At 39.3% G+C, this 25,439-nt stretch overlaps 3 protein-coding genes and 1 pseudogene across 7 annotated transcripts in view; 1 reads left to right on the top strand and 3 right to left on the bottom strand.

Moving 5' to 3' along the window:
• LOC111339764 (uncharacterized) overlaps positions 1-15,210 on the bottom strand; it is a 48,419-nt gene extending 33,209 nt beyond the window's left edge. Inside the window, exons 1-5 of one of the 3 annotated variants that reach the window (XM_022946483.2) lie at positions 15,090-15,210; positions 3,325-3,820; positions 2,553-2,715; positions 766-1,235; positions 106-355 (exon numbers count right to left, since the gene is read on the bottom strand). In XM_022946483.2, coding sequence (XP_022802218.2) covers positions 106-355; positions 766-1,235; positions 2,553-2,715; positions 3,325-3,820; positions 15,090-15,208 — 1,498 coding nt within the window. In that variant the 5' untranslated portion in view covers positions 15,209-15,210. Of the gene's footprint in view, positions 1-105; positions 356-765; positions 1,236-2,552; positions 2,716-3,324; positions 3,821-5,635; positions 6,335-15,089 lie in introns of those variants that run through there. The other 2 variants (XM_022946482.2, XM_088761335.1) reach the window with 2 other exon arrangements.
• LOC148731917 (uncharacterized) lies at positions 6,477-11,671 on the top strand (annotated as a pseudogene). Its single transcript, XR_016001786.1, has 2 exons — positions 6,477-7,694; positions 8,405-11,671. The product of XR_016001786.1 is annotated as an uncharacterized LOC148731917 (transcript).
• LOC148731918 (ATP-dependent DNA helicase Q1-like) lies at positions 11,488-14,079 on the bottom strand. The gene is made up of 2 exons (XM_088761337.1): positions 13,520-14,079; positions 11,488-12,844 (listed from the first exon to the last, which is right to left on the bottom strand). Exons 1-2 carry the CDS (start codon positions 14,077-14,079, stop codon positions 11,713-11,715), a joined length of 1,692 nt encoding a protein of 563 aa, XP_088617463.1. The 3' UTR covers positions 11,488-11,712.
• Positions 15,211-15,539: 329 nt separating the features above from the next.
• LOC111339770 (protein bark beetle) overlaps positions 15,540-25,439 on the bottom strand; it is a 55,204-nt gene continuing 45,304 nt past the window's right edge. Inside the window, exons 11-19 of one of the 2 annotated variants that reach the window (XM_022946486.2) lie at positions 24,612-25,427; positions 23,898-23,992; positions 22,867-22,995; positions 20,674-20,770; positions 20,046-20,212; positions 19,416-19,623; positions 17,619-17,791; positions 16,936-17,143; positions 15,540-15,695 (exon numbers count right to left, since the gene is read on the bottom strand). In XM_022946486.2, the coding sequence (XP_022802221.2) occupies positions 15,547-15,695; positions 16,936-17,143; positions 17,619-17,791; positions 19,416-19,623; positions 20,046-20,212; positions 20,674-20,770; positions 22,867-22,995; positions 23,898-23,992; positions 24,612-25,427 (2,042 nt within the window). In that variant the 3' untranslated portion in view covers positions 15,540-15,546. The remainder of the gene's footprint in view (positions 15,696-16,935; positions 17,144-17,618; positions 17,792-19,415; positions 19,624-20,045; positions 20,213-20,673; positions 20,771-22,866; positions 22,996-23,897; positions 23,993-24,611; positions 25,428-25,439) is intronic. The other variant, XM_088761336.1, reaches the window with a different exon arrangement.

Below are 25,439 nucleotides of genomic sequence, written 5' to 3' on the forward strand. Positions count from 1 at the left end.
AAATAATGACTGATCCCAAAGCATGTGACAAACTCGCTGAGAGCAGTTGATTTCATGCTGAATGCGAAGCCTAACAACGTGTAATTCCCGCAGTAACACACCTACCTCTATCACCTGTCACAATGAATTTTATCCTGGTGTCTGAACTGCCACCTCTAAATCGAAACCTTAGGTATAGTTCGTGACCAGAACTTGAAGATGGCGTGACAGCTTGATTGACACCTGTCGACTGAGTCAGGAGCATGAGCTTTGTTGCGTTGGTTGAATTTCCGTCGTAGACGTGAAGCTCAAAATACGCCCCAGAGATGGATTGATAGTGCACAGCCAAATGCTGCCCCGGCTCAGCTCGTATTACCTAAAAGACGTTTATTCAGATCTAGTTAAAAGGAGTGAACGTAGCATTATGGTCTCAATGTACATATCAATTGAGAAAAAAAAAATCAAACGAAAATACCACCTCTTTCTAACCACGTTTAACAAGTTTTCAACAATAACTGTTCTTTTGTCTGAAAACAACAGTACAGCAACTCATTCATTTACACTTGTTTAGTTAGATAAATTTCACTTGATTAATTATAGTTCTTTCCGTCTGCATTCTCAAAATGTTTATTTCGATCGAAAATTAATGCAACAAAGCTTAGTTCAACTACCTCGGCTTCCCTTAGGACAGACGGAGGGACGAGCGAACAAACGAACGAACGGCCAAGACGTCATAACCGAATTTTCACGGTTTTATCTTACAGAAATTTATGAATAACTTCTTACCTTGGCACAATCGACAGCGGAATATGCCTTGCCAAACGCTTGGAAAACTAATGGAAAGGAGGCTGTGTTATTGTTCACATCATAGGAACAAAAATCGACAGTATCAGGGGCATTGCCATCGTAGAACATTCCGTGACCGAGAGTTGTTTTCTGCACCACAGAGTTCTCCAGCGTGACACTCTTATGTCCTCCTTTGATGTGGATACCAGTAAAACGGCTATTGCTGACATTACTATTGCGCATGTTCAGTTGAAAACTCGAGTTTACAGACCTCACTCCGTATACAGAGCTTTCAATTCGCACGTGATCGAGGCTTGGAAGAAATCCCCTGCCACTAATTGCTTCATATGCTTGGGAGATGTCAACATACCCGACTATGGAGTTATTGTTTGAGCCAGAAAACTCGATACCTTTCCAGAGAACGAATTTGACCAGACTTTCGCATTCTAACCCAATATCCTCCCGATGATCTGTCAATAAAGTAAAATTAAAGCAATATTCCTGGGATCTACGGAGAATCGATGAAAATCGAAAATCACTCAGTAGTGTCTTTTTGACTTCTGTTTTTAATTCCAATATTAAGTAATCAGCTGATTATCATTTGTGATTACTGAACAAAACTATATTGACTTTCATGGATTGTAGATCGTGTGAGTTATTTTTATTATAATCAGGATGCAAGCTGAGTGTGCTTTAAGATATGCAAATTTTACGGCGTCTAAGAAATAACGTACACATGTGCGCATATATTTGTTGGTGGAATGACAAGCATCCCAAGCTCACGTTTCGAGGAAAAACAAAAGATTATTTCTTGAAAGCGTCACGCGTTATGTGACGCGGTGTTAAGTTTCGCGAGAGGATTACGTCAGGAGGATTTTTTAATACAACAGCTGTCACTGTAACAATTGCAATTGCAATTGCAATTGAATGTCCGCCATAACAATAATGCACTGGCATTGGAGGCTTGTTACGTTTAGGACTAAACATTATTACATTTAGAACTTAATTGCATTTAGGACCAAATGTTATTATATTTAAGACTTTACTTACATTTAGGACCCAATGTTAATATAATTACGACTTTATTACATTTTGGACATTTATTACACTTAGGACTTAATTACATTTGGGACCATTATTAAATTTAGGACTTCAACAGACGCCATGGCGGCAAAGCAAGTAAACCCCCAAATCGCTGCTGAATTAAAAAACGGTGAGCGCGCGAGATATTCTTGGATCATTGTAATTGCATTTATATTATGTTTTTCTTTAAATCCATGTGTCGGGAAAAGAGTTCCTTGGGTCTATGATGTTCACCTATGATGTTCGTGGAATATTTTTGTCTTGCCCGTAGGTCGAGAAGAATGGAGATAGGGATTCATTTCATCGTGTTGCAGGAATGAAACACGGGTGAACATCTTCTTTCTTTTCCTTTCTTATCGATATCATACTTCGTCAATAAGAAGAGATGTGCTTTTTTTCATGTTTCCGGTTATCGGCTCTCGACATGAACATAGACAGCGTATGTACTCAAAGTTTCATCCAAGAGCTTAATCTGCGCGACACAAAGGTCTTCGATTTTGAAAATTAAAAGCAGGAGATTACTTCTAAATATCAATATTGTGATGAATGCGGACAATTTTTTGACATCCTGCTTCAAAAAGACATAGTTCTTTGTAATTTTGCGAATATTTCCAAATGCCTCCTGTTTAACCTCAAGAATGCGAAATAACATACATTTACCATCTATCCCGAACTGAGCTTACGTTCTATTAGGTATAACTTACTACAAGAGTGTCTTCCAATCCCATCATGCCTGCATTGCAGCAGACTTAGAGTTTCGTGACTCGTTCCATGGCAGTCAACGTTAGATAGCCAAATTGGTCCACTCCCTCCACCGTGTGTGTAGTACCGTTTGGCTCCAAGAAAACCCAACTGTCTGCAAGCAACCTGTAATTCATGATAAAATATCATTCAGCTGCACTATTGTGATAGTCTTTAATAAACTGTGAATGAAACTGATCAGTACGAATTTTCAGAAGAGTTCTTCTTGAGCCCAACATTTAAGTAACTGTTTATCTCGGGCCTTTCTTAATCGTCGTTCCATCAGGTTTCTATCACAACTTTTGTATTAAATTTCCTTTCTTACCTCATGCTCTACCTGTCTTAGATAGGCTACGTTTTTGTGGCAAGAGATTCCAGATAAACAAATCTTAAAGGGGGACACTCAGGACTGAGTTTCTTAATAAATTATGCTCATCAATTTACAAATAAACTTGAACACTTTTGCAGAGATCAGCACTGACAAGTCAAGTTGTCTTGGTCAGCATAATCACAAAGAAACTTTCCTCAAAGAAACGACAAATCTTTGAAGTTTAGCTGTACTTTAAGATGACTAAAACAATGAAATTGAATTAAGCGTTATCAGATAATTCAACACACATTTCGTTTGCCAAAGGCCTTATCCTTTTGCATTAGAAATCTATAAACAATTATTCATCCTTGTTCACTAAGGACCTAACAAAAATTTGAGTAAAAGGCGAGATCCATTTGAATTACCTGAGCATCCTCCATTTGCCAGCCGTCATCGCATACAGTTCCCCATTTTCCATTGAGGAAGATTTCCAGCCGTCCGACTGTATAGCTACTTCCATTGTGAAGACGAATTCCACTGTGGTAAGGATTTGTGCCGTTCAAATCGTCCAGATATCCTGAGCTGTTCCTCTGCATTTTGGTGAAAACAACTCGATCACGGGAGTTTCCCTTTGCCTGCAGGGAACCTTTCACTCTCAAAGCGACTCCACCGTGAAAGTGTAGCTGGACTCCCGGTTGAATGGTTAAGGTGGCATTTTCGGCTACAACGAGATCTTGGGACACAGTGTAAGGTGTTCCATTCAGGGTAAGGTTTGTATCAACAATTATATCACCCCCGAGGCTTGTGCCAGTAACTAAAAGGCCTTGGGTGATAAAGTACATGCACAGGACAAGAAGAACTCGCCATACCGCAGTTGACGGACACTTTTCCATGTCTGTGGCTATCTTTGTATTTTCCAGCCTAAAACAACAAAAATTCTTCGTTTACTTGAAGACGAACCAGCGAAAATACATCCTCTGCGTTCAAGGCTATCTTTACTACCCAGAGGTAAAACATCCCGAATAAAGACGTTCATACCAAGCCATGAAATATTTATATTGCCACAAACAACAAACAAAATTAAAAAAAAAAATACTTAAATGGCATAGCCCACAGCATTCGAGGATAATGCGTCAATGATTTGAAATTTGATCCGGTTTAATTGTTAACACTCGATGCATTCATGATGGCCAAATGGAAAACATTTTAAGCCCTTGGGTTCATAAAGGTAAGGATCACGTAACAAGGTACATTTTAAGATGAGAAAACCGAAGCCTTGTGAAACGTTTCTTGATTAGAACGAACTCGAATCCTTTACCAAAATATGATTAAAACGATACTCACGCTAGGGGAGTCACGGTTGTCAATTACTGTCGCATTTCCTGAGCTGTCTTTCTTACGCCTTAGTTGAAATTACCCAGCAGTTGAAAACTCAAGAACTATAGCTCAGCCTTGTGGCATCGATGAAGCCGAATACTGTACAAGTTCTTACAGAGTTACATCATTCAAATCAAAGGATAATTACACATTCTTAGTTACCATTCCATTTTTTTCAACAATGGCGCATTTAGCGAAATAAAGTTATATAGAGCTTCAAACTATCAGTGCAAGTCTTTTCTCTAACTAAATTCCCAAATACATAGCACAGTGGACGCGGCAGTCACAAGGCAGTCACAAGCCAAATAACTAAAACATTCAGACAATACTCCTTGGAATGACAAGGGTAAAAAATTTGAATATAAACAATGAAAAGGTGAGAAAACTATCAATGCTACTGAATGAAAAAGCGCGTGACTACACAGGAATTTTGAAATTAGATTTGAGCTTAGACCACAAGGACATAAAAAAGATTACCTCCACAACTCTTAAAGTGCGAGTGCTTTATTACCCAAAATATGTAGAGACTTAGGAGAACTGCAAAGTATAATTCCGCATTATCGCGGCGAATTCCTTCCACATTTATAGGTTGTAGAGTTTCTCTAATACTGACTGCAAACAGCATCTACGCATTTTTATTGTCGATGGCAGCGTGTCAACGATAATACTGAAAATGTTTCCACTTCGTAATGGCCATTTTAAGAGCTTAATGCCCAACCAAAAATGTTTACTCCAAGACAAATACATGGCACCTTTCGTAAAAGAAAATCGTAAACGTACACGAACTAAAATAGCTGTCAAATAACCTGGACCTATGCTACAATTTCTGATTCATTCACCGAGAACGCGACCCTCACGAATTTTGCCATCAAAACCTTATAGCTGATCCTTTGATGCGATTCTTCAGGCCAATATCTCTTTATTTCAAAGTTGCCGGTTTTTATTACATGCAAAAGAGACCTGATTTCTTATACACTTTGAAAGAAAACCTTTTTTTCATATTTGACGTGCACTCCAAAGAATTTGCTCCTGCTGACAATGATTATTGAAGTGGTCTACTCTTGGAAAACGCTAATAACTAAATGGCTCCGGAAATTGTCTGCTGTTGGCATTAAACTGCCAACCAGCATCTTGAAATTTTTTTTTTTCTACCTCAGAAAATCCAGTCCAGTTCTCATGAGGCGATACAACACAATTTGCTCGAGGCCACATATCCCTCTCGCTTACCCTTCGATATATTTCTATATGCGGCCTTCCACTGTTGGAACTGCTAGACTACCCAAAGAACCACTTCTGAAGTCAATACGAAAACACTATGAATAAACTACCTTTGCTGTCACTGTGAAAATGAAAATTTACCTCTCTTTACGCACAGGATCGGGTAAATGAGCATTTCAGCATGTTGTTTAAAGAACATCCATACCTCGAGCGACCTAAACTGTTTACTCTGATTTATTACAGGAGCGGTCATGTAGACAGATATCAGATACAGCCTAGGTAAACAATACGTATTTGACAACTGTCGCTCACTAATATTTATCTTCTTCATTAAACTCGAAAAGTACAAAAATAAGCCTACAATGAACCTGATAATGAGATGTTCTCACCGGCTGTTTCAATTCAGACCACGACAAGAATAAATTTATTCGATTTGCCTTTATCTTGTGTTTAACAGAAAATGCGTCACTGTCTCTTTCACTCGCATGGGCTCAAAGCTCTGTTTACTTAGTTTCAGCAGACGCGCACAGTGTTTCCATTGTGTAAGATATCGGAAGGCGAAAATAGTTCCCCCTTTGATCGACTAGACTTGCTGTTTACTTCGTTAAAGTGTTTGTCACGCAAACTCGTTGCTTTTCTCTCCTTGACCAGCGTAAATAACGTTCTACATCGTCATCGCCAGAACCAGGAAATCATAACAAAGGGAAAAGGAAGTTAACACGTTCCACCGAAAATATTGTTGTGAGAAGCAGTTACTTAATGGGCTTTTCCTCTTTTATTTATTTTTTTAATGAGCTTAGTACAACTTTAGAAGACAAATTCAAAGCCCGGAGGGGTACTCGATATATTCCAACCTCGTTCCCAGGGCCTTTTCCCTTAGTTGGGGGTGGGGCGGGAAAAGGCCCTGGCATCGGCCGGTCAGATCAACATTTTGATTGGTTGATTGATTTAAATAATTTATGTGAACCTTGGTCAAAAAATATAATTTATGCATTATTCCGAAGTCATAATGGCGGAAAGTATGCCTACACCAACAAAGATTTCTTCTAGAAATCCGGTTTGCAGACTCTGCGGTGATTCTCGCGAGAGTCGTCATATGCTTCGAATATTTAGCAAAGCTGGTTCATCAAAAGATCTGTGTGCAAAAGTCCATAAAACCTGTGGTATAACTATTTTTGAGGACGATACGAGATCAAAGATCGCATGTCGGAGTTGCGTTACATTCGTAAACAAGATGGAACAGTTTATTCAGAGAGCTCAATCCATGGACAATATGTCGTCCGATCAAAGTTCTGAATATGCTGTAAAGAGATGTGTACAACTTTCACCTTCTTCGCTTCAGCCGTCGAAACGTGTATCAAAGAATTTGCCATGCGAAAGCTCATGCGTCACCTCAGCAGATGAGCTGTCGAAGCGAATCACACCAAAAAAATCTGCAAAGCAGCTTTCCTTCTCAACTCCCCAAGTTGCGACTGTTTTAACGCCTATATCATCAGGAGATAGCTTCAAAATAACTTCTATTGATCAGGCGAAGCGAACAACATCAATTTTTGCAAAACAGCCGTCTTTCTCAACTCCCCAAGATGCTAGTGTTATTGTCACGTCTACAGGACATGATTGTGCAGCCACTTCGGTGGATCAGTCGTCGAGGCTAACAACACCAAGGTCTGAAGGGCAGCCATTTTTTTTAACTCGGCAATCTGTTCTAAGGCCTAAATCAATAGGAGATAATGATTGCACCTCATTAGAAGCTCAATCGTTATTGACTGAAAGACAGCAGAAAATGATTCTACAAGCTGTCAGTAACAGGGATGCAACTGTGTTGACGGCTATCTTGAAAGATTACTGTCCAAGTGTTGTGGACGAGTTAAAAAAGACCAGCAGTGAGGAGTTGAAAACGTCGTGTGCAAAGCTGTGCAAACGTTCGCAAGGTTCCGTTTTATATGGAAATGAATTTGAGAGCATGAACAGTTTCGATTTCAATAAAATTTGGGTCGAATTGAAGACGAACCACCCTTATCTTGTCGAGATTATGAACGCAGTGTCTGGCAAAGAGAAGTCCGTCTCAGACACAAAGCGTGAGCTTCAAGTAAAGTACAGTTTTCTGTACTCGATCCTCATGAACGAGAGATGGCACGAACTCAACCTGGTGAAACGTGTGAATACAGTTCTCATCAATGAAGGTGGATGTACCAAAAAGGTAATTCTTAGCTAAAGATATATATAACATTGGATTGTTATCCTTAATCAACTGCTTTAGTCGCACTGTAGTATTTATTATTCACCAGTGCAATCATGCATTGAATACAATCTGCATTTTATCCTCTTAATTATATAAAGCTCTGCAGAAATTTGATCCTTGTGAGGTAGTTTTGTGTTAGGTTGTGATTGTGATTCTAATTGAAAGATCCATTCAGAAATACATTGTGAGTGATAGGATAAGTATAGGTAATTGCATGACTTGTAGTGGTATTTGGCAATAATACCGCGATTAATATTTCAAAATTGACCGAAATACCACGAGCCACGAAGCGGTGAGTGGTATTTGGATAATTTTGAAATATTACGAGCCGGTATTATTGCCAAATACCACTACAAGTCATGCTATTATTTCTTTATAACAGAAGCCGATAAATTTTCGGAAACGCACAGAGTCCTTTATTTCGTTACGGTTGAAAAAACAAACACAGGCCAAAAGGAAAAGGCAAAGTAAAAGGTTGTCATGGTAACCTTGTTATACCATCCATTTTTATTCTGTTTTACCACTATTACGTGAAAATAGGGCCATTATCAACCAATCAAAACTCCGAAATTTCTTGGCTTATATTATAAAGTTGTGAAACAGGAGGTTACTGCATGTGCATGTGTAGTTAATTTGCTGTTAATTTCTGATTCCCTTGTAATCCCTAGCTTCAAGAACGACTGAACAAACTTGGTGTGTGCCTATCATCTGGGAGAAGGGACACCCTGCTGAAGCTCTTAGGGGGTCATTTTTCAGACAAAGTGGTTCAGCAAGTAAAGAGAGGTAGTGTGTTCCGAGGCACTGGTGACAACTGGGACCTGAAAATTTTGAAAGGGCACATGAGAAAGGAAATTCAGAATGAGGATCTACACTTATTTGCCAGTAACTTGATTGAGAACCGAATTAACTTCAATCACTTGCCTAATGACAACCCTAAAGGAAACATCAAAGATTTCCCTCGATATAATTTTTCCTTGAATGTTCCTGAATGGAAACGTTATGCAGAATGTGCCACAATTATTTTTGGTAGAATTGTTCTTGAGTTTTTTCCCAAATTTAAGTTTTTGAAATCTGTTATACCAGATCACATTCCTCATGAGTACAGCCAGCAAATGTCACAGAAGTCTACCATAGTAAGTTTGCCAATCATCAATGCAAATGAAGCAAAGTATGATGATTGTGTTCACATATTAAGAACTATGAAAAGTGGATTGCTGAAATCTATGTTCAAGCAGGGTTGCTAGATGAACTGCCACACACTGACAATCCACTGATTCCCGACGGGCCTGCAGCATCTGGACAGACAAATGCGCACCAACCAGACACCCATGATGATGCAATGAGGGAGATGAAGATTACATTTGCAGGTGATCAGCTCACTCGGGTCAGATTTGCAGGTGCCAAAGATCTGCTATCTGGTTCTCACACAGCAGCTGATCGTTTTGAACATTGCTCACCTTTTAAACCAGTAATGTGGCATACAAAAGCATCCCTTCTGCAGTATTCTTACTCGTTTCTTCACAAAGCTGAGTCTGTGAATCAAGTTGGCACCTTAAAGTACTTCAGAGAGAAGTACAATAGGAGGAATGCTACCCCATCCAAAGTTCTTGACTCCTATGAAGGAAGTGAAGAGTTGTTCCTCAGCGTGGGGAAAGCTTACATCATAACAGCTGCCCTGAACTTTTTTGGGATGTCAGACCTAGAGGACACTCCCTCAGCACATAAATTCCCAGAAAACATTGCACATAAGAGCTCAGAAAACAAGAAGAAGTACTTTGATGATGCTTTTGGAAAGTTCACTGACAAGTTCCTATTACAGAAAGTAGATGTCAATGACTGTGACGATGAAGATGATTATATAAGAAATTATGCCCTTTGTTGTATTTTCCTGGCTACTCTTGTCATGCAGATGAAGGACACTGCAGGGGAGGGAGATGGCAACAGAAATCTCATCAACCAAAAACTTTTGCTGTCAGTTTTCAAGTCTATGGGGGCTTACAGCAAATATGCTATTGAAATGTTTGTGAGTATAGCTCAGATTGAGTGCCTGCTAACCCCACGCTTATCTGAACAGTTCAAATGGGGATTTTTTGTTAACTGGAGGGGTGGTGCCGGAAAGAATATTGAAGATGATTTGGCCCAAGAAATTTCAAATAGATGCAGTAAACACATTGTCCAAAGGCAGGGACCAAACAAGAGTCTAAACTCAATTAGCAAGGTCTGTAAAGCAACTACTGGCATCCATCAGATTGTAGAGCAGTTTGACTCATCTGTGGGCATCCATAAGACATCTGTGCAACATACAATGTGCAACTCACTTAATGATGAGAAAGAAATGGTGAATGACCTATTGCATTTGAATCCTTTTAATCATGTGCCTGGAAGAAGTCATGACAGCTTCCCTGACATTAAAAGGTCTCCCTTAAGGTATTTGAACATTGTTGACTATCATCAGTGGCTGGCCAAACACATGGGAGAATTATCAACCTAGATACTACTGAGGATGATTGTAGTTATTCACTGACTATTGAATCGCCGAATGCTGCACAATACAAGTAGTAATGACGTAACTGACCTCTCTTAGACCCTTATCTTTCAGTTAAGACTAGTGAGCCACTGAATTTCTGCTGAGATCGATATTTATGGGTTACTGACCAAGTGCAAGGTCGTGATGGCTGGGTATTAGCCACTTTCTTTTTTTGTCTTTTTTTTGCATGTTTATGGACTGAGATGGAGTAAAGCTCCATAAACAGATTTCCAGTATCCAGCCATCTTGAAAGAACAGGCTAGGTCAATTTTGGATTTATTACATGGCTTTTAAGGAAGTTTCGTGCAGGACACAGCAGTTAATCACAAGTGGGTTAGAAAGTGCCATCTTGCCTGCTCACCAAGCTAGTTCTATAATTATATCGTTGAATGAAATATATATACCGTAAGACACTGACTTTTAGTTAAAACAGCTGAATCTCTGAATTTAGCAAAATACAAGTAGTAATGCCTTACTTAACATCTCTGGGATCCTGAATTTTTATTAAAGACAAGTGAGCCATTAAATTTCAGCTGAGATGTTATGGCTTTTATGAGGATAGCCAATAACCTGAAATAATAGCAATAACACTACTAGTACTGTGTAGTGTTGTGCTATTCATGGATCATAATCAAAAACTGATAAGACTTAAAGTGATGTGGCAGTTGATCATGCTTGATATATAATCAATTATTTTGGGAAACTGAAAAATTTATTGCAGTCAACTTAGAACAAATAAAACTAGGGTGTTTTCCTTTCTCTAGGACCAACATAACAGCAGATTTAATCCATTAATATGTCCTATTAATTGTGTGAATTGTACCTTGTTTACTTGTAGCTTATGAGTTCAATATGGTAAACATTTAGCAAAATCTGCAAGTATCGTGGTAAATAAGAAATCTTATCTTAGTAAATAAGAAATTTATCTTGGTAAATAAGAAATTATTTTCGCTTTTACAATGTGACAAGGTCCTGTTTATAAGGAAAATATGTGGGGTACTTATCAGCAGACTCATCCAATTGTCATTGATGGCTGGTTGGTAAGGACAGTGTGTGTGCTTATTTCCAATGACCTACTACAAAATCTCAGCAGATTTCCAACATTAGTACATGTAATATGGGGTTCACAGATCCTTGTGAAGTTTGTGTACTAACAAACTTTAAAAGGTAAACAATCTGATCAGTACCATGGTAGCAACAGAGATAATTAATATCAAAAGTGACTTTTGGTGTGTGAATCAAGATCTATTTAGAGTTGCCCACAGTATTTACAATTTAAGTTGACTTTCTCACCACATTATTGTGCTCAGACATAGCAAAAAGGAAACAAAGGTAAACAAACTGATCGGTATTGTAGAAACAACAGATATAATCAATATCAATATTGATTTTGGTTTGAATCAAGATACCTTGTAGTAGTTTGCAGTCTTTATAATAAGTACTGATGTTCTAATCATCATCAGAGTTCATTACAGTTCTACACAGAGTAGTGTGCTTGCATATTAGCGAAAAGATCTGAGAGGAACAGATTTCATCCCAGATACCAAAGGTCTTCAATAGGTCTGTTTCTGATTCAATATACTCCACTCCCTCCATAACTTTTGTAACCAGATTGTTATCTACAGAAATGTCAAATAGCATGGAACTCTCTGATGCTGCTTGGGACTCTTGGGCAGAAATTGCACCCCTGATTAATCTTTCAAGGATAACACTGTTATTGTTGGGCAGTAATCTCACCTTGCTTTTAACAACATGAGGTACATCCTCCTCAGTTATTTTGAACTTTCCATCACATATACAGCAACAGTTATCTTGCTGAACACAAGAGAATCCAAAGTAATCTAGAAGAAGTTTCCTCTGACAGGTGTCTTGTGATTTGCAGTAAGTTTTCATTGATTCTTCTACATGTTTCATATTATTTCCAATATCAGAATTATTGTAGTAGAGTGTAGCACACGATGAAAGTCCTGTGCGACCGGCCCGACCAATTTCTTGCATGTATGCTTCAAGGCTACTTGGTGGTGTTATGTGAATAATGTTCAGCACATAAGGAGCATGAACCCCCATGCCAAGTGCTGATGTTGCAAAGAGCACCCTCACCCTCGAATTTTCTTTCTTTATTTCTGACAAAATATCTTTCTTCATGCGACTTGTTTGGGGGACATGAAATTGAGCAAACAGTCTTGCAGTGGGTTCTGAAGTTTCTCCAACATACTGCTTGTCTCCCAATATTCTTTCAAATAATCCATAAGCATATCCACAATATTTCAATTTTAAGTAGACAATTCTCATGGGATAGTTTTCTCTTTGAATTGCTAGTTGATTGGCAATTGGCCCAAGGATTTGATCATAACTTTCATCCCCATGGTGGTTACTCCATCGCAATTTCTTATTCAGATATATGTTTACCCGGTTGGGGTTTTGTGCAACAATTTTGCACTCATCTTTTAAACACAGACTTCGCTTCAAGCCCCTCAATAAATGAGGCGGTGCTGTTGCTGTTAGAGCCATTGTGGGTACATTAGGAAAAAAGGCCTTCAACACCGAAAGATCTTTGAAGTCCTTTCTAAATTCTTCACCCCTGAAAAAGAAAAGTAAACCCTGTAATATATATATCTATATCTATAACGTTTTCTTTTGAGTTAACATGTTTCTGTAGAAGTATCTTTTGTATTTCATAATAGCTCCCTCATATGGATGGATGTCTATTAATAACTAAAAAGTATACTGTGTATACTGGTATATTTATTTTATCTTGAATTTATCTTTTAGCAAATGGCTTTATCTCCTTATTTACAGGTTATTTTAGGTTTGGGGGTCAACTTAATATAGAGCTTAGGTTCTTCCCTGTTGGCACCTTCTTTGTAATTGTTCAACTAAGAATAGTTCAGTTGTAGGGGCATGGAGACAAAGGTGAACATTCCACTTCTAAATCACAAAGCAATGCATCAAGAATTTGGAAAACTGCATGCCAGAATAAAACCATAGACAATTAATCTTGTTTCCTTGTACTGGCAAATAAATATAGATCAGTGAGCGGTGTAAACGTCACAGGAATCATAGATGAATTAGTTCCTAGAGAAAAATCTATCATACTCTATAAATAGAGAATACAGCAGAATTTCACCGTAAATACAAGTCAGTGCTGCAACCGTGCTTTAATTAGTTTTCCGAGACATAAGCTTATATAGATAATTTACTCTCTGAAACAAATATGAAATGAACAAACAAGAAATTAATAAATTTAGGCACTTACCATAATTCAACGCAGTGTGCTTCATCAACAACACAGGCCACAACATTGTCTTGAAAGACTTTGCTTCCCATCAATTCTCGCCCTTCCTTACTTAATAGAGTCTCTGGATGGGCGAATACGATCGAAGTGTTGCCGTTCACTACATCCTGAGGAAACTTTGTTGTGATCACGGCCACATGCTCGCTTGTTTCTTGTTCATTTCCGAACAAGTTCTCGGCCGTTTCTTTCGCGTTTACAGGTACCTGTAACACATCAGCGGTTATCCTCCGAGCTTTTAAAACTTTCAACTGGTCTTCAATGATGGAATTCAAAGGGCATACTACAATAACTATGTTCTTGGTTGTCTTGACAGGAAAGAAATTCGGTAGAAGGTGAAAAAGAATCGACTTGCCAAATCCAGTAGGTAGGACTCCGATAACATCCTGGCCTTTCAGCACATATTCAAAACACTTCATTTGAAGAGGTTTTAAATTCAATGATGGAAAATTACCTATATTCAAAGAAAATCCGACTCGGCGAAGGACTGACAAAAACTCTTCTGCACTCGGCGGGACCACCATCTTGAATATTTCTGTTAATATATGAATTCAGTACACCCAAGATTTTTGGGTGTTTTGAGATCATGTGACCGGCCGATCCCAGGGCCTTTTCCCGCCCCACCCCCAGCTCCACCCACCAACAAAGGGAAAAGACCCTGGGAACGAGGTTGGATATATTCCTGGGTGAGGAGGTGCGGCGCGGCCCCTCATACCCTGACCCTGTTTAAGACAAATATCGCTGATTTTCCTACCTTGTTTAAGACAGAATTCCGATTTAGATATCCTGTTTAAGACATTTAATGTGCCTGGTATCAATGCCAAAATCAACGGAATTCAATATTAATTGAAATTAGAGCTTGTAAAAATTTTGCTGTTTATCTTCCAAGAAAAGATATCCTGCTTAAGACAAAAATTGATAAATCCATACCCCGATTAAGACAAAAAATGATGAATTCTATACCCTGTTTAAGACAAAAATCTCGAAAAACATACCCTGGCTGGCTGCACGTCCCCATTAAGCCCTTATAAGGGAGTATCCCCCCCCCCCGGGATTCAAAGTCATCCAGGCTCTGTTTGAATCGGCGTCAGTAGCGGTAGCTTAACTTAAATTATTTTTGTAAGAGCATCAAAAAAATTAGCAAAAACGATAATGGTGTAAGACTTTCCTGCTTTGATAAAAGCCTTTTCAGTATAACATGGCGCAATTGTTCTTTTTAAGTAGATTGTTCCCTGACGGCGTTAAACAGGCTTAAAATCTGCCATCTTTATTTGGATCATCATAGTGCAGAAGTATTACGTATCATTTTTTGGGGTCGGGTCAGGCATTACGCGACTCTCCCAAAACCTCTCGTTTTTCTCACATCTCTGCTACCATAGCACTGTTTATTATTGAGGTTTGTTTTAAAATTTGAACGCCTGGAAAAGGTTATCTATCGTTTCAAAGGAGATGTGTCAATGCCAGGTGTGTTGCGAACGGGGTCTAGGAAATTTAAGGTACAACTTTTCAAAAGAAGCATGATTTTGATACTTACCTTTTTTTTTTAGTAAAAGTACTTACGTCTTTATCCAGATAATCAGCAGTCAAAACTCGTTCATAAAAGAAAGAGGAATTGAGTAGCACTTTTATGGAAGGGACTTGGAATGGTAACATAACAGCTCAGTAATAAACACAAAAATGTACCTGAATGCTTGAACAGAAAATAATGTTAGTAAGTTATCAAATGTGCAAATAGCCCTGAACTAACAAGAACTTTTTACCTTCCGAAAGATTTATCTTTTGCCGGGTCTTTCCAACAATACAAAGAAGGAGTGAGCAACTTTGAAGCGCTATTTTATCATGTTCAATAATGCGAGACCATGCTTTTTTAAAGTGATACCATCATTCACATGGAGATAAGCTACGAGAAATCCGGGAGACAATTCCGGGTTTTCATCGTGAGTCCACTCTGCTATGTCACCCTGGCGCATTCATATATTGAAGCCAACAAGTTATGAAAGCACTGCGGAAAAGATGTTGCTTCCAGTTTCTTGTCTGAAGAAATCAGAAGTCAACATGTTCAGAGAGCAAACTTCGTGTACACGTACCTTGGACTCGAAGGCACGTATTCCAGGAGGTTTGCCAGGCTCGGTCACTCCAGCTATTAGGTAAAATTAGTTTGTAGAATCATAGTTTTGAAATCAGAACTTTCTTAAACAAATAAATAAAGGCTGATAGTTTCTAAAGAAACTGTTTGGGGTTGCGTCAGTGGAGGTAACGAAATAATTTCAATATATCAACAAAGTTGAAATGGTAAATTGGCCACCGTTACGATTATAAAAGCTGACGTTTCGAGGGTTAGCCCTTTGTCGGAGCGAATAGAGGAATTGTAGGTTGTGTGTGCTTTTAAAGGCAGAAAATGGAGCTAAAGTAGCTAACGTAGCTCCATTCTCTGCCTTTAAAAGCACACACAACCCACAATTCCTCTATTTGCTCCGACGAAGGGCTAACGCTCGAAACGTCAGCTTTTATAATCGTAGCGGTGGCCAATTTACCATTTCAACTTTGTTGATATATCCAAATTATTTCTTAAACAAACCCTAGTAGAGTAAATGACCTGCAGAAATTGAAGAAAAGCTACAGGCTTGGCCCACTGGCTTTTCAGCTGTACTGTGCCGCTTTGGACAAAGTTATGCTACAGAGATGTAAATGCTTCGATCATTTGATGCACAATGAAGCATTTCCCGAAAACCTTTGCAAACCTTGGTACAGAGGAAAAGAAATTTCCCCCGTTTCAATTTGGATACCACTCCACTATTCAATCCTTCATATAGGGTTTGTTGGTCTGGCTCTACAATGCTAAAGACGCGTGAATAGGTAACCAAATGAACTTATAAAAAATAAATAAACAGATATCTTCATAACTCCATGAATAAATATGCAAATGATAGTCACGAATATATGAATGAATTAAATACACAAAGAGAATAACATACATGTTTCTAAAAAAGGAATCAAGGACCAGCCACATGAACACCTACTTTTTGTACGCACAAAACGCAACTACACAAATGAGAAAAATGACCACAAGAACTATAGCATCGAAAAATTGTGGTAACAATTCCAGGGACTTCTACTTTTCCATCGGCTGCTCTTAGTTTTTATCTACACCCAAGTCCGAAGCTGTTTGTGCCTCTGGTCCTTCAGTGCATTTTGAATGATATTCACTGCAATTCGAGCGAGGTCTTAAAAACTAAACGTTAAAACCCGAGTTTCACCGATCAACGGCTTCGTAGTAAAGACGTTGATCGGCGAAAGTCTAGATTTTAACGCTTCATACTTATAGTAGTTCAGGGCCTGACTCGAATTCCTGCCCGATGCCATTAAATTACTGCAGGTACCTGGTGCTTCCGTGGTGGGTGTAAAAGTGGTTGCTGGTGGGTCCGTAGCACCAAGGTCCTTAACATTACACTTGTTTTCCTCACAGCAGACTGATCGACAAGACGCTGAGTTTACTTCCGAGCTGTTTAGCATCGTTGACATTTCGTTTTCACACACATATTTCTCCATCACCGAACAATTCAAAGCCGTAGAGTTAGGAGCGATTGCCTGTATGGGAGAACATTAGAAATATATATTAGACATTTTGGTGTGTAGTATCGCCAAGTAGTCTTCCGAACCGAGCCGTATTTTGACGAGCCCGTGGATTGGGTCAAAATGCAAATAATGGTTGAAAATACTCAGCCGGTGGTATTACATATCAACACGTTTAATAAATCCTTTATTATCCAACTGATTTATCCATGCGCATTTCGCAAAAGGCGGTGGATGTATATCACGCGTAGCCAACCGGTTGACTAGGTTTCATACAAAAACTGACCAACTGTCTAAATATCACGCGTTATTTGTAACTACTCTGGCTAAACATAGTTGGATAATGAACGGATCTTATTTTGCAAAGCCAAATTATGGAATACAAATACTCGGTGATGATGGTCCCCTGTTAAGAAACCGTTAGGCAGTCCTTTTGTATTGTTATGGGAATTACTGTTCACTGCTAAGGAAGCTACATAACTGTGCTTGCCTCTCCACAAGTCATCATATATATGGGTTCGTTCGTAGACGTCGTTAAAGTGGTGGTCAAACACGATGTGCTTTTGTCACAGAGCTCCACAGTATAGTTTGCGGGATCATCGCATAGAAATGGTGGCACCATTGTTGTGTTTGGAGCACATCTAAAGCACTTCAAGGCTGAGACTAAATAGAAAGAAAAGTGTTTCTAAATACTTCTGATATTTGATAGCATGTCGAGATCTTAACGAGAGCCAACCACCTAAAGGTACGACACATCTTTACAAACCGACGTCCTTCTAATCGGCAATAAATCAAGGTCACTCCAGCCATTCGGTAGACTTTGTTTGTGGAATCAAAGTTTAATGATTAAAACTTTCTTCAACAAACTCCAGAACAGTAAGTGACCTGCAAAAACCGATGAAAAGCCATAGTCTTGGCCTACTAGCCTTTCAACGGATGCTTTAGAAAAAGTTTTTGCGACCAAGTTATCAAAGTCGGTTCCTCTGGCATGTTATTAATACCCAAATCCGATGCTGTTTGCGCATGTGGTCCTTAAGTGTTTCAATGATGGCAATGGAATTCGAGTGAGAAATTACACTTTCTTAACCGTACATAATCATTGCCTTCTTAATAAAGACGTTGATCGGCGAAAGCCTAGACATCACCAGAAATCAGGGACGTTTCGGGCCCGTTACGAAATATCAGCGGTATATCGTATTACAGACAATTCAATATGGCGGCGGTGGAAGTGAAGTGAACACGTAACTTTCCATTTTCGTGAAAAAAACCCCGCCAGAGAAAGGCCTGGTATCTTACTATCCCAGAAAGCCAAAGGAGACGTCAAAACAAGGAAAATGGCGGCCAAATTATGCTGTTCCAGGGATATGTATCTTTCACGTTCTTCCTTCCTAAATTTGGGGTATTTAAATATATCCTATTAACCAAGCGCGAGGGACGTACTAGGAGAATATCGGCCCGAGCTCTTGACAGTACGGACCGAGCGCAGCGAGGTCCGTACAAAAAAGACCGAGGGCCGATATTTTTCTAGTACGGTCCCGAGCAAGCTTGGTTGATAAGAGATTTATTAAACGACTGAAGTTCAAAGGGACACAAGTGCGGTATCATTCGGGACCATTCGGGACAGTGCCCGGTCCAATACTGAGAGAATATTGACCGGAAATAGAGCATTCTGATTGGTTTATTTTAGTTATTGGCCCTCTGACTGCCCGAGTCGTGTAATAAAATGGCATATTGGGCTTTTGAGCTCTGTGAAAAAACGAAGAGTCTCCCGGCTCAAGGAACTTTGTGGACCAACATATTCGACCGTTTGCGACCGATTTAGTTGAGAAAACTTCTGCAGAATGCATATCGAGCTACGCAATTGCTAGCCTTCACAAGGTTGTTCCCACGACAAAAGAATTGTAACACCTAGTCGAAGGAGACTTTGAGATTTTGTATGGGAAAATGGTGTCAGAATTATGAGTTTACTCGTATACCTTGGGAAAAGGTAGGCTTGAATTTGAGTATTTCTTTTTCGTAGCTATGGACGCTTTAACCGATGCAGGCTGCGTTTCCACTTGCAACTACGCAGTGAAAGAATATCCCATTCTTAGACAGCTATTTTTGAAAAAAAACAATCTTTTCCCATACATTTTCTTATACTGTGTCGGCGCCATTTTGCTTGTAACACGAGAACCGCCTCCACCATATTATCTCAAATTTCTGGCAATGTTTTAGCGTTTCACACTTCAAGTAGTACAAGGCATCACTGGAATTCCACCCGATGCAATTGAATTACTTCTAGTACCTGGTGCTTCGGTAGTTGGTGTAAGAGTGGTTGCTGGTGGGTCCGTAACTCCAAAGTCCTTAACATTACACTTGGTTTCCTCACAGCAGACTGATCGGCATGAGACTGAGTTTACTTCTGAGCTGTTTAGTATCGTTGACATTACGTTTTCACACGCATATTTCTCCATCTCCGAACAATTCAAAACTGAAGAGTTGGGAGCGATTACCTGTAAGAGAGAACATTAGAAATATGTTATTGGACGTTTTGGTGTTTAGTTTCGCCGGGTATATATTTTTACGAGCTGTGCCGCGTTTTGACGAGCCCGTAGGGTGAGTCAAGTTACAAACAATGGTTGAAAATACTAACATGAAAATGTCTACTAAGTCCTTTATTATCCAACTGATTTATCTATCCGCATTTGAATGAGTTTCATACATCAAAAAATGACCAATTGTCTAAACATTACGGATTATTTGTGTTCTACTGGCGTAGTGCAGTAAGATAATAATAGGATATTTTAACACAAGGTCGAAATATGGAATGCAACTCAGCGGTGATGGTCCTTCGTTAAGAAACTGTTGGGAAGTCCTTTTGTAGTGTTGAGCGCATTACTGTTCACTGCTAGGGATGATACATAACTGTGCTTACCTCACCACAAGTCATTATATGCATCGGTTGGTTCGTAGACGTCGTTAAAGTGGTGATTAAACATGATGTACTATTGTGACAGTTCACCACAGCATAGTCTGTGGGCTTATCGCAAAGAAATGGTGGCACCATGGTTGTGTTAGGGATACAGCTAAAGCACTGCAACACTGAAATTGAACATCAGAAAAATAGATATGAAGTAGAGAACGAGAGAGTAACTAGAGGTAACCACCTCAAAAGGTACGAGATGACCTTAAAAAACTGACGTCCTTCAAATCAGCAACAAATGCACAATTTCAAAGGAAATGAATAGGATGGGTCGACAAATTGGCTTTTGACCATGAGCACATCATTTGGAGAGGTTGCAACCTCTGTATTTTCCCCGAGCTCCCACCTCTAAAAGTGGTCAGCTCTTTGGGTAGATTGGAACAGTACGCACACTGTACATATGGCAACGTTAAACACCATGTCAGCGATATCGAATGAGAACAGGAAAAGGGCTAAAAAAAAACAAAGATGTTGATTGTTGACTTAAAGAGATTATCACGAAATGAAAAGAACAATTACCGCGTGTAAAAAAGTTGGCAATTGCACCGACTAAATCAAACAGAAGCACCTAGCTACTCACCAGCCCTCGCGCAGACAAAGGGATAGAGACTGTCACAGGAAACCACTGTTTGAAGTCCTTCAGGTGTTACTACGGTGCAATATAGATCATCCCAATCCTGTTTAAATGCCAAAGATTTCTTTTAGCATTTGTTGTCAAAAGTATACCCTTTCTACACGTTCTAAGAATTTGAGAGAACAAAACTAAGCCGATGACCCAAAGGACTAAAAAAAAACAGGTAAGCAAAAAGCTCTCAATATTTCTAAACTTAAGCTAAAGCTAAGTAAACTATGGGCTCTCCTCTTGGTCTGGAAATATCCACAATGATACCAACTTTAACCATCTCACCAAAAAAAAAAAAAATTTAATTTCCTGCAGTATTCAAACATAGTTGTCAAGGGAAAATTTGAGAATCAAAGTAGGAATCATCAACAGTAGTACCATCCTCGGAGACCCAGGGGCATTGAGTCGATTTCAAGTAAAGGGCAGAAGAGCCCCTGGGGACATTGTCTTACAAGACTAGTTCCAAACGGTCGCCGTCGTTCTGGCATCTGATTGGTGCCAGAAAATCTTTGTGTTTTTCTGCCCAATCAGAGTGAAGTGTCGTTTGGAGTCCTTTCGTGTGTTTCAACACGCACATATACAACAAGCTCTGTTGCTCGCTCTGTTTGTCTCGGCCGTGCGACGAAGCTTTGCCCAAGGTGAAAAGTTTCAGTCTCAGCACACAATGTAAGAGAAATCGATCAGATTGTCCGCGAAATCTTACCGGAAATTATACTGAATACTTTCGCAGGTATCACAAGAGAACGTGTTCAAAAGTTTGCGAGGTTCGTATAAAACATAATGGTTGCAGGCATTGATATGTCGCTTTAAACGTTAGATGAGATGCAAGCTTAAAGCTTTCAAGATTTTTTGAACAATTTGTTGTGACTGAAACTTTTCCAATCCCGTGAAGTTATTTCGTCGCACGGGCCACGCAGGTATGTCAAGCATTTGGCGCTTATGCTTGCGTAGCTTCCTGTGCGCGCCAAATTCTAATCGTTTCCTTGTGGTTAAGTCTTAACAATATGGCCAAACTTGGAGATAACGTCAAGTACGTGGACGACCTCCAGCAAGCGCTTAAAGAAAGCTTAGCTGTGTTTCCGGTTATCTAATTAAAACCTGAACAAAAACTAATCATCGAGAACATCGTGGTAAGGAGATATGTTTTCGGACAGTTACCGAAGGGGTTTGGAGAAAGTTTCATCTTTCAACTGCTGCGTTGAGTGTTGAAATTCTTGAGCTCGAAAGGCCACGGATTCTCTTATTCTCTTCTAGTCCCTTGGTCATTGTCATTTCACCTCTTTTGTCGATTGTTGAAGACCAAGTTAATTACCTTTGATCATTTGGAATCGATGCTGCTTTCATCGGGGAAAACAAAACCAAAGACCAAGAAATATTGGATGGAAAGGGCGGGCTTGCTTTATTGTAAATGTCAGCTTAGTACAGGGTTATCTACCCACATCTAATAAACAAAAGTTTCCACGTTTAGCTTTTACTTTTAATTTTTCAAGCGAAGATTAGATTAGATTTTGGCCGGGCGACCACAAAAAAATGCGTAAGCGCCAGTTGCTCGACATACCTGCGTGGCTCGTTCCACGAAATAGCTTCACGGGATTGGAAAAGTCTCAGTGACAGCAAATTATACAAAAAATCTTGAAAGCTCTAAGCTTCCATCTCATCTAACGTTTAAAGCGACATATCAATGCCTGCAACCATTATGTTTTATACGAACCTCGCAAACTTTTGAACACGTTCTCTTGTGATACCTGCGAAAGTATTCAGTATAATTTCCGGTAAGATTTCGCGGACAATCTGATCGATTTCTCTTACATTGTGTGCTGAGACTGAAACTTTTCACCTTGGGCAAAGCTTCGTCGCACGGCCGAGAAAAACAGAGCGAGTAACAGAGCTTGTTGTATATGTGCGTGTTAAAACACACGAAAGGACTCCAAACGACACTTCACTCTGATTGGGCAGAAAAACACAAAGATTTTCTGGCACCAATCAGATGCCAGAACGACTGCGACCGTTTGGAACTAGTCTTGTAAGACAATGTCCCCAGGGGCTCTTCTGCCCTTAACTTGAAATCGACTCACTGCTCCTGGGTCTCCGAGGATGCAGTAGTACAAGAAAAAAGAGATAGTTTTGACCAAATATCACTAGGAAACTCACTTCGTTTTCTTCTGTTGTAATCCATATAGGAGCATTCGGTTTTCCATCTGGTCTTTTTGTTTTCATCACTAAGTTGATTAGTTCCATATCCTCTAATAAATGGGTGGATGTCACATGTCCTCCATAGACCTTCAGCAAAGTGATATTTGATAATCAATAATGTGGCAGCAAACAAAGGTATATATCTCATGATAAAACAGCATATTGTTTCAAAATTCATGTATTTTATACTCATGTGCAACCACCTTTAGTCCTTAATGTACACTACAGAAACACTGTCTCAGGTGGAAAAGGCAAATCTACACCGTCTACAGTAGGTTTGCTATTTACAATTCCGGTAAGCGACACAGGCACTCACTCTATCTGCAGCATATGAAGCCATCTCCACTCTCTACGGTAGATAGAGCGATCCAAGTTATCTCTAACAGTATAGCTATCAAAAATATCTCTGGCAGACACAGCTATTTACTCTGCTTACAATCAATACAGCTATGTACCTTGTCTACAGCAGGATACTGCAAATAAAGTTGCAGTTGCAGTAGATAGTGCATATAGCAATATCTACAGTAGACAAGGTGGATAGCTGTTTCTAATTCGCACAGAGTAACTGGCTTTATCTCCTCTAAACGAAGTAATTGTTTTTACGAAATTGTCTTATGTATAACGAAAAAGTCGGGGCATGGTATGCAAAAAATACTTGTCAGGTATGAGGATGGTGCAGTCGGTGACAAACTGATTATTATTTTCTGGCATGCTTATACCTAGAAGAAACTGAAAAATGTGAATTACTGAGTGGACAATAATGCCTTTGTACGCACTCGGCTATTTAACCTCGACATTGTCATATCCAACAAGCGCGAGTGGAATAACTGTTTTATTGAAAACGTTAAATTAAATTATTAAATTTTATTAAATTTTTAGCTCCCTTTTAATTTTAAGCTGACACGTACGCTTTCCATATTTGTAGATTGGTTAGTCTTGCGTTAGGAGAGTATTTGTGAGATAAAATAAGATTCACATATAACTCCTACCTTACAATAATTCTTGGCCTCTTGTAGCGTCCTACTCCCACCTCTATAAGCGTAGCACGTCTGACCCTTTTTAATCCACCCAAGCGGACAGTCATCTACAAGGGAACAACAAAGTAATTTTTCTGTAAGCACTGGTTGAGTGCTACTTATTTCCATCCTTGCATCCTACCTATTTTCCACTGCTTTTTTGTACCTAGCGTCAGGAAAAAAAGAGGTAAGGGGTGCTCTAGAGGATAGATCTCATTTACATGACCAAAAATAATTGCACAGTCGGGATTAAAAACAAGCCTTATACTATATAATTCAGGAACGACCCTTTTTGTGTCGCGAATTTTGCAAATTCCATACAGCATGCATTTATTCTACTTAAATAGTAAAGCGACACACGAGCTTGATTTGGTGTTATTCATTCAAGATGAGGTAGCATAAAATGTCCACTCTGATCAACTGGCCCATCTGGCCTGACTTGCTTTGGAGTACGTCTGTATCTAGAGGTCTTAAGGCTTGATCCTCTCTTAAGGACATGTACACATTCAAATGAACGGGACAGAGTAGGGTTTTTAGTATTCTTTATATTACTAGCACTAAACATCTTGTCCACAGTTGAAGCACTCTGTTGCACTTGGCTCACATCCAACCGTGACATCAAAATTTCGCATTGGAGTTATGTACGAAAGAGCTTAAAACTTTTTTTAAGATAAAGCTGATATTTACCTGTTAAGAGGTTAGAAGGTGGTGATTTTTGAACAGGTCTATACTCCACAGCTGCCAGTCTGTACGAATCATTTTTGTCGTAGATACGCAAAGAAACTGAAGATTCGTTTCCACTGCCCCACCAATTCTGCGAAGCATCAATTGGGTTAGTAACTGGCCAATATGTGGAGCGAAACTCGTACATAATAGACGGATTCTCGAAAATGTTTCTTCGGTATACCGTTGGTCCGTTGGAATTGACAGTAAGGAAACCTTGGTTGTGATAGAAAGTGTTTAATTCACACCTTCCTTCTTGTCCCTTCTGCCAAGGACTATAAAATTGATAATCTAATATGTGCAACCCAGAGTTATTGTAGAGAAAATTGTTAACGATTTCGCATGCCTCATCAGAGACTTGCACGATCCTAATACCGTATCCCGAATTACTTTCAAATGTGTTGTCCTTGATATGAATTAAGCTGTAGTTAGCTGCATTCCGTTGTTTTCTCAGTTCGAGTATCGTTCCGTTTTCATTATTGGAAAGCGTATTACCAAATACTAGGCTTCTTGATGAGCTTGTTCCTTCGGCTTGACCTGACTGCACGGTTATACCTCCGAAGCGGTTGTCGGAGATGAAGTTGTTGGTAATCGCAAATGTTATATCATGAATGTCCAAGGAAATAGAAGTCTTTGGATTCAAGTTTGAGAAGTAACCTTCAGTGACTTTGCACCTTTCAATTGTTAAATAAGGTGGGTTATCGCTGCTACCAGTGGCAGAAGCGTAATGTATGGCCTGATGTAGGTTTCCACTGAAAACGCTGTTAGATATGCGATGTTCTGCAAGAAAGA

This window comes from Stylophora pistillata, chromosome 5 (genome assembly GCF_964205215.1).
Source record: "Stylophora pistillata chromosome 5, jaStyPist1.2, whole genome shotgun sequence".
Taxonomy (NCBI): domain Eukaryota; kingdom Metazoa; phylum Cnidaria; class Anthozoa; order Scleractinia; family Pocilloporidae; genus Stylophora; species Stylophora pistillata.

What these genes read in the sequence shown, in the direction of transcription:
- LOC148731918 (XM_088761337.1), bottom strand. Translation starts at nt 14,079, where the DNA reads ATGGTGGTCCCGCCGAGTGCAGAAGAGTTTTTGTCAGTCCTTCGCCGA. An exon ending in GCACACTGCGTTGAATTATG is followed by an intron (nt 12,845 to 13,519) that starts GTAAGTGCCTAA and finishes TTTCTTTTTCAG; the next exon opens with GGGTGAAGAATTTAGAAAGG.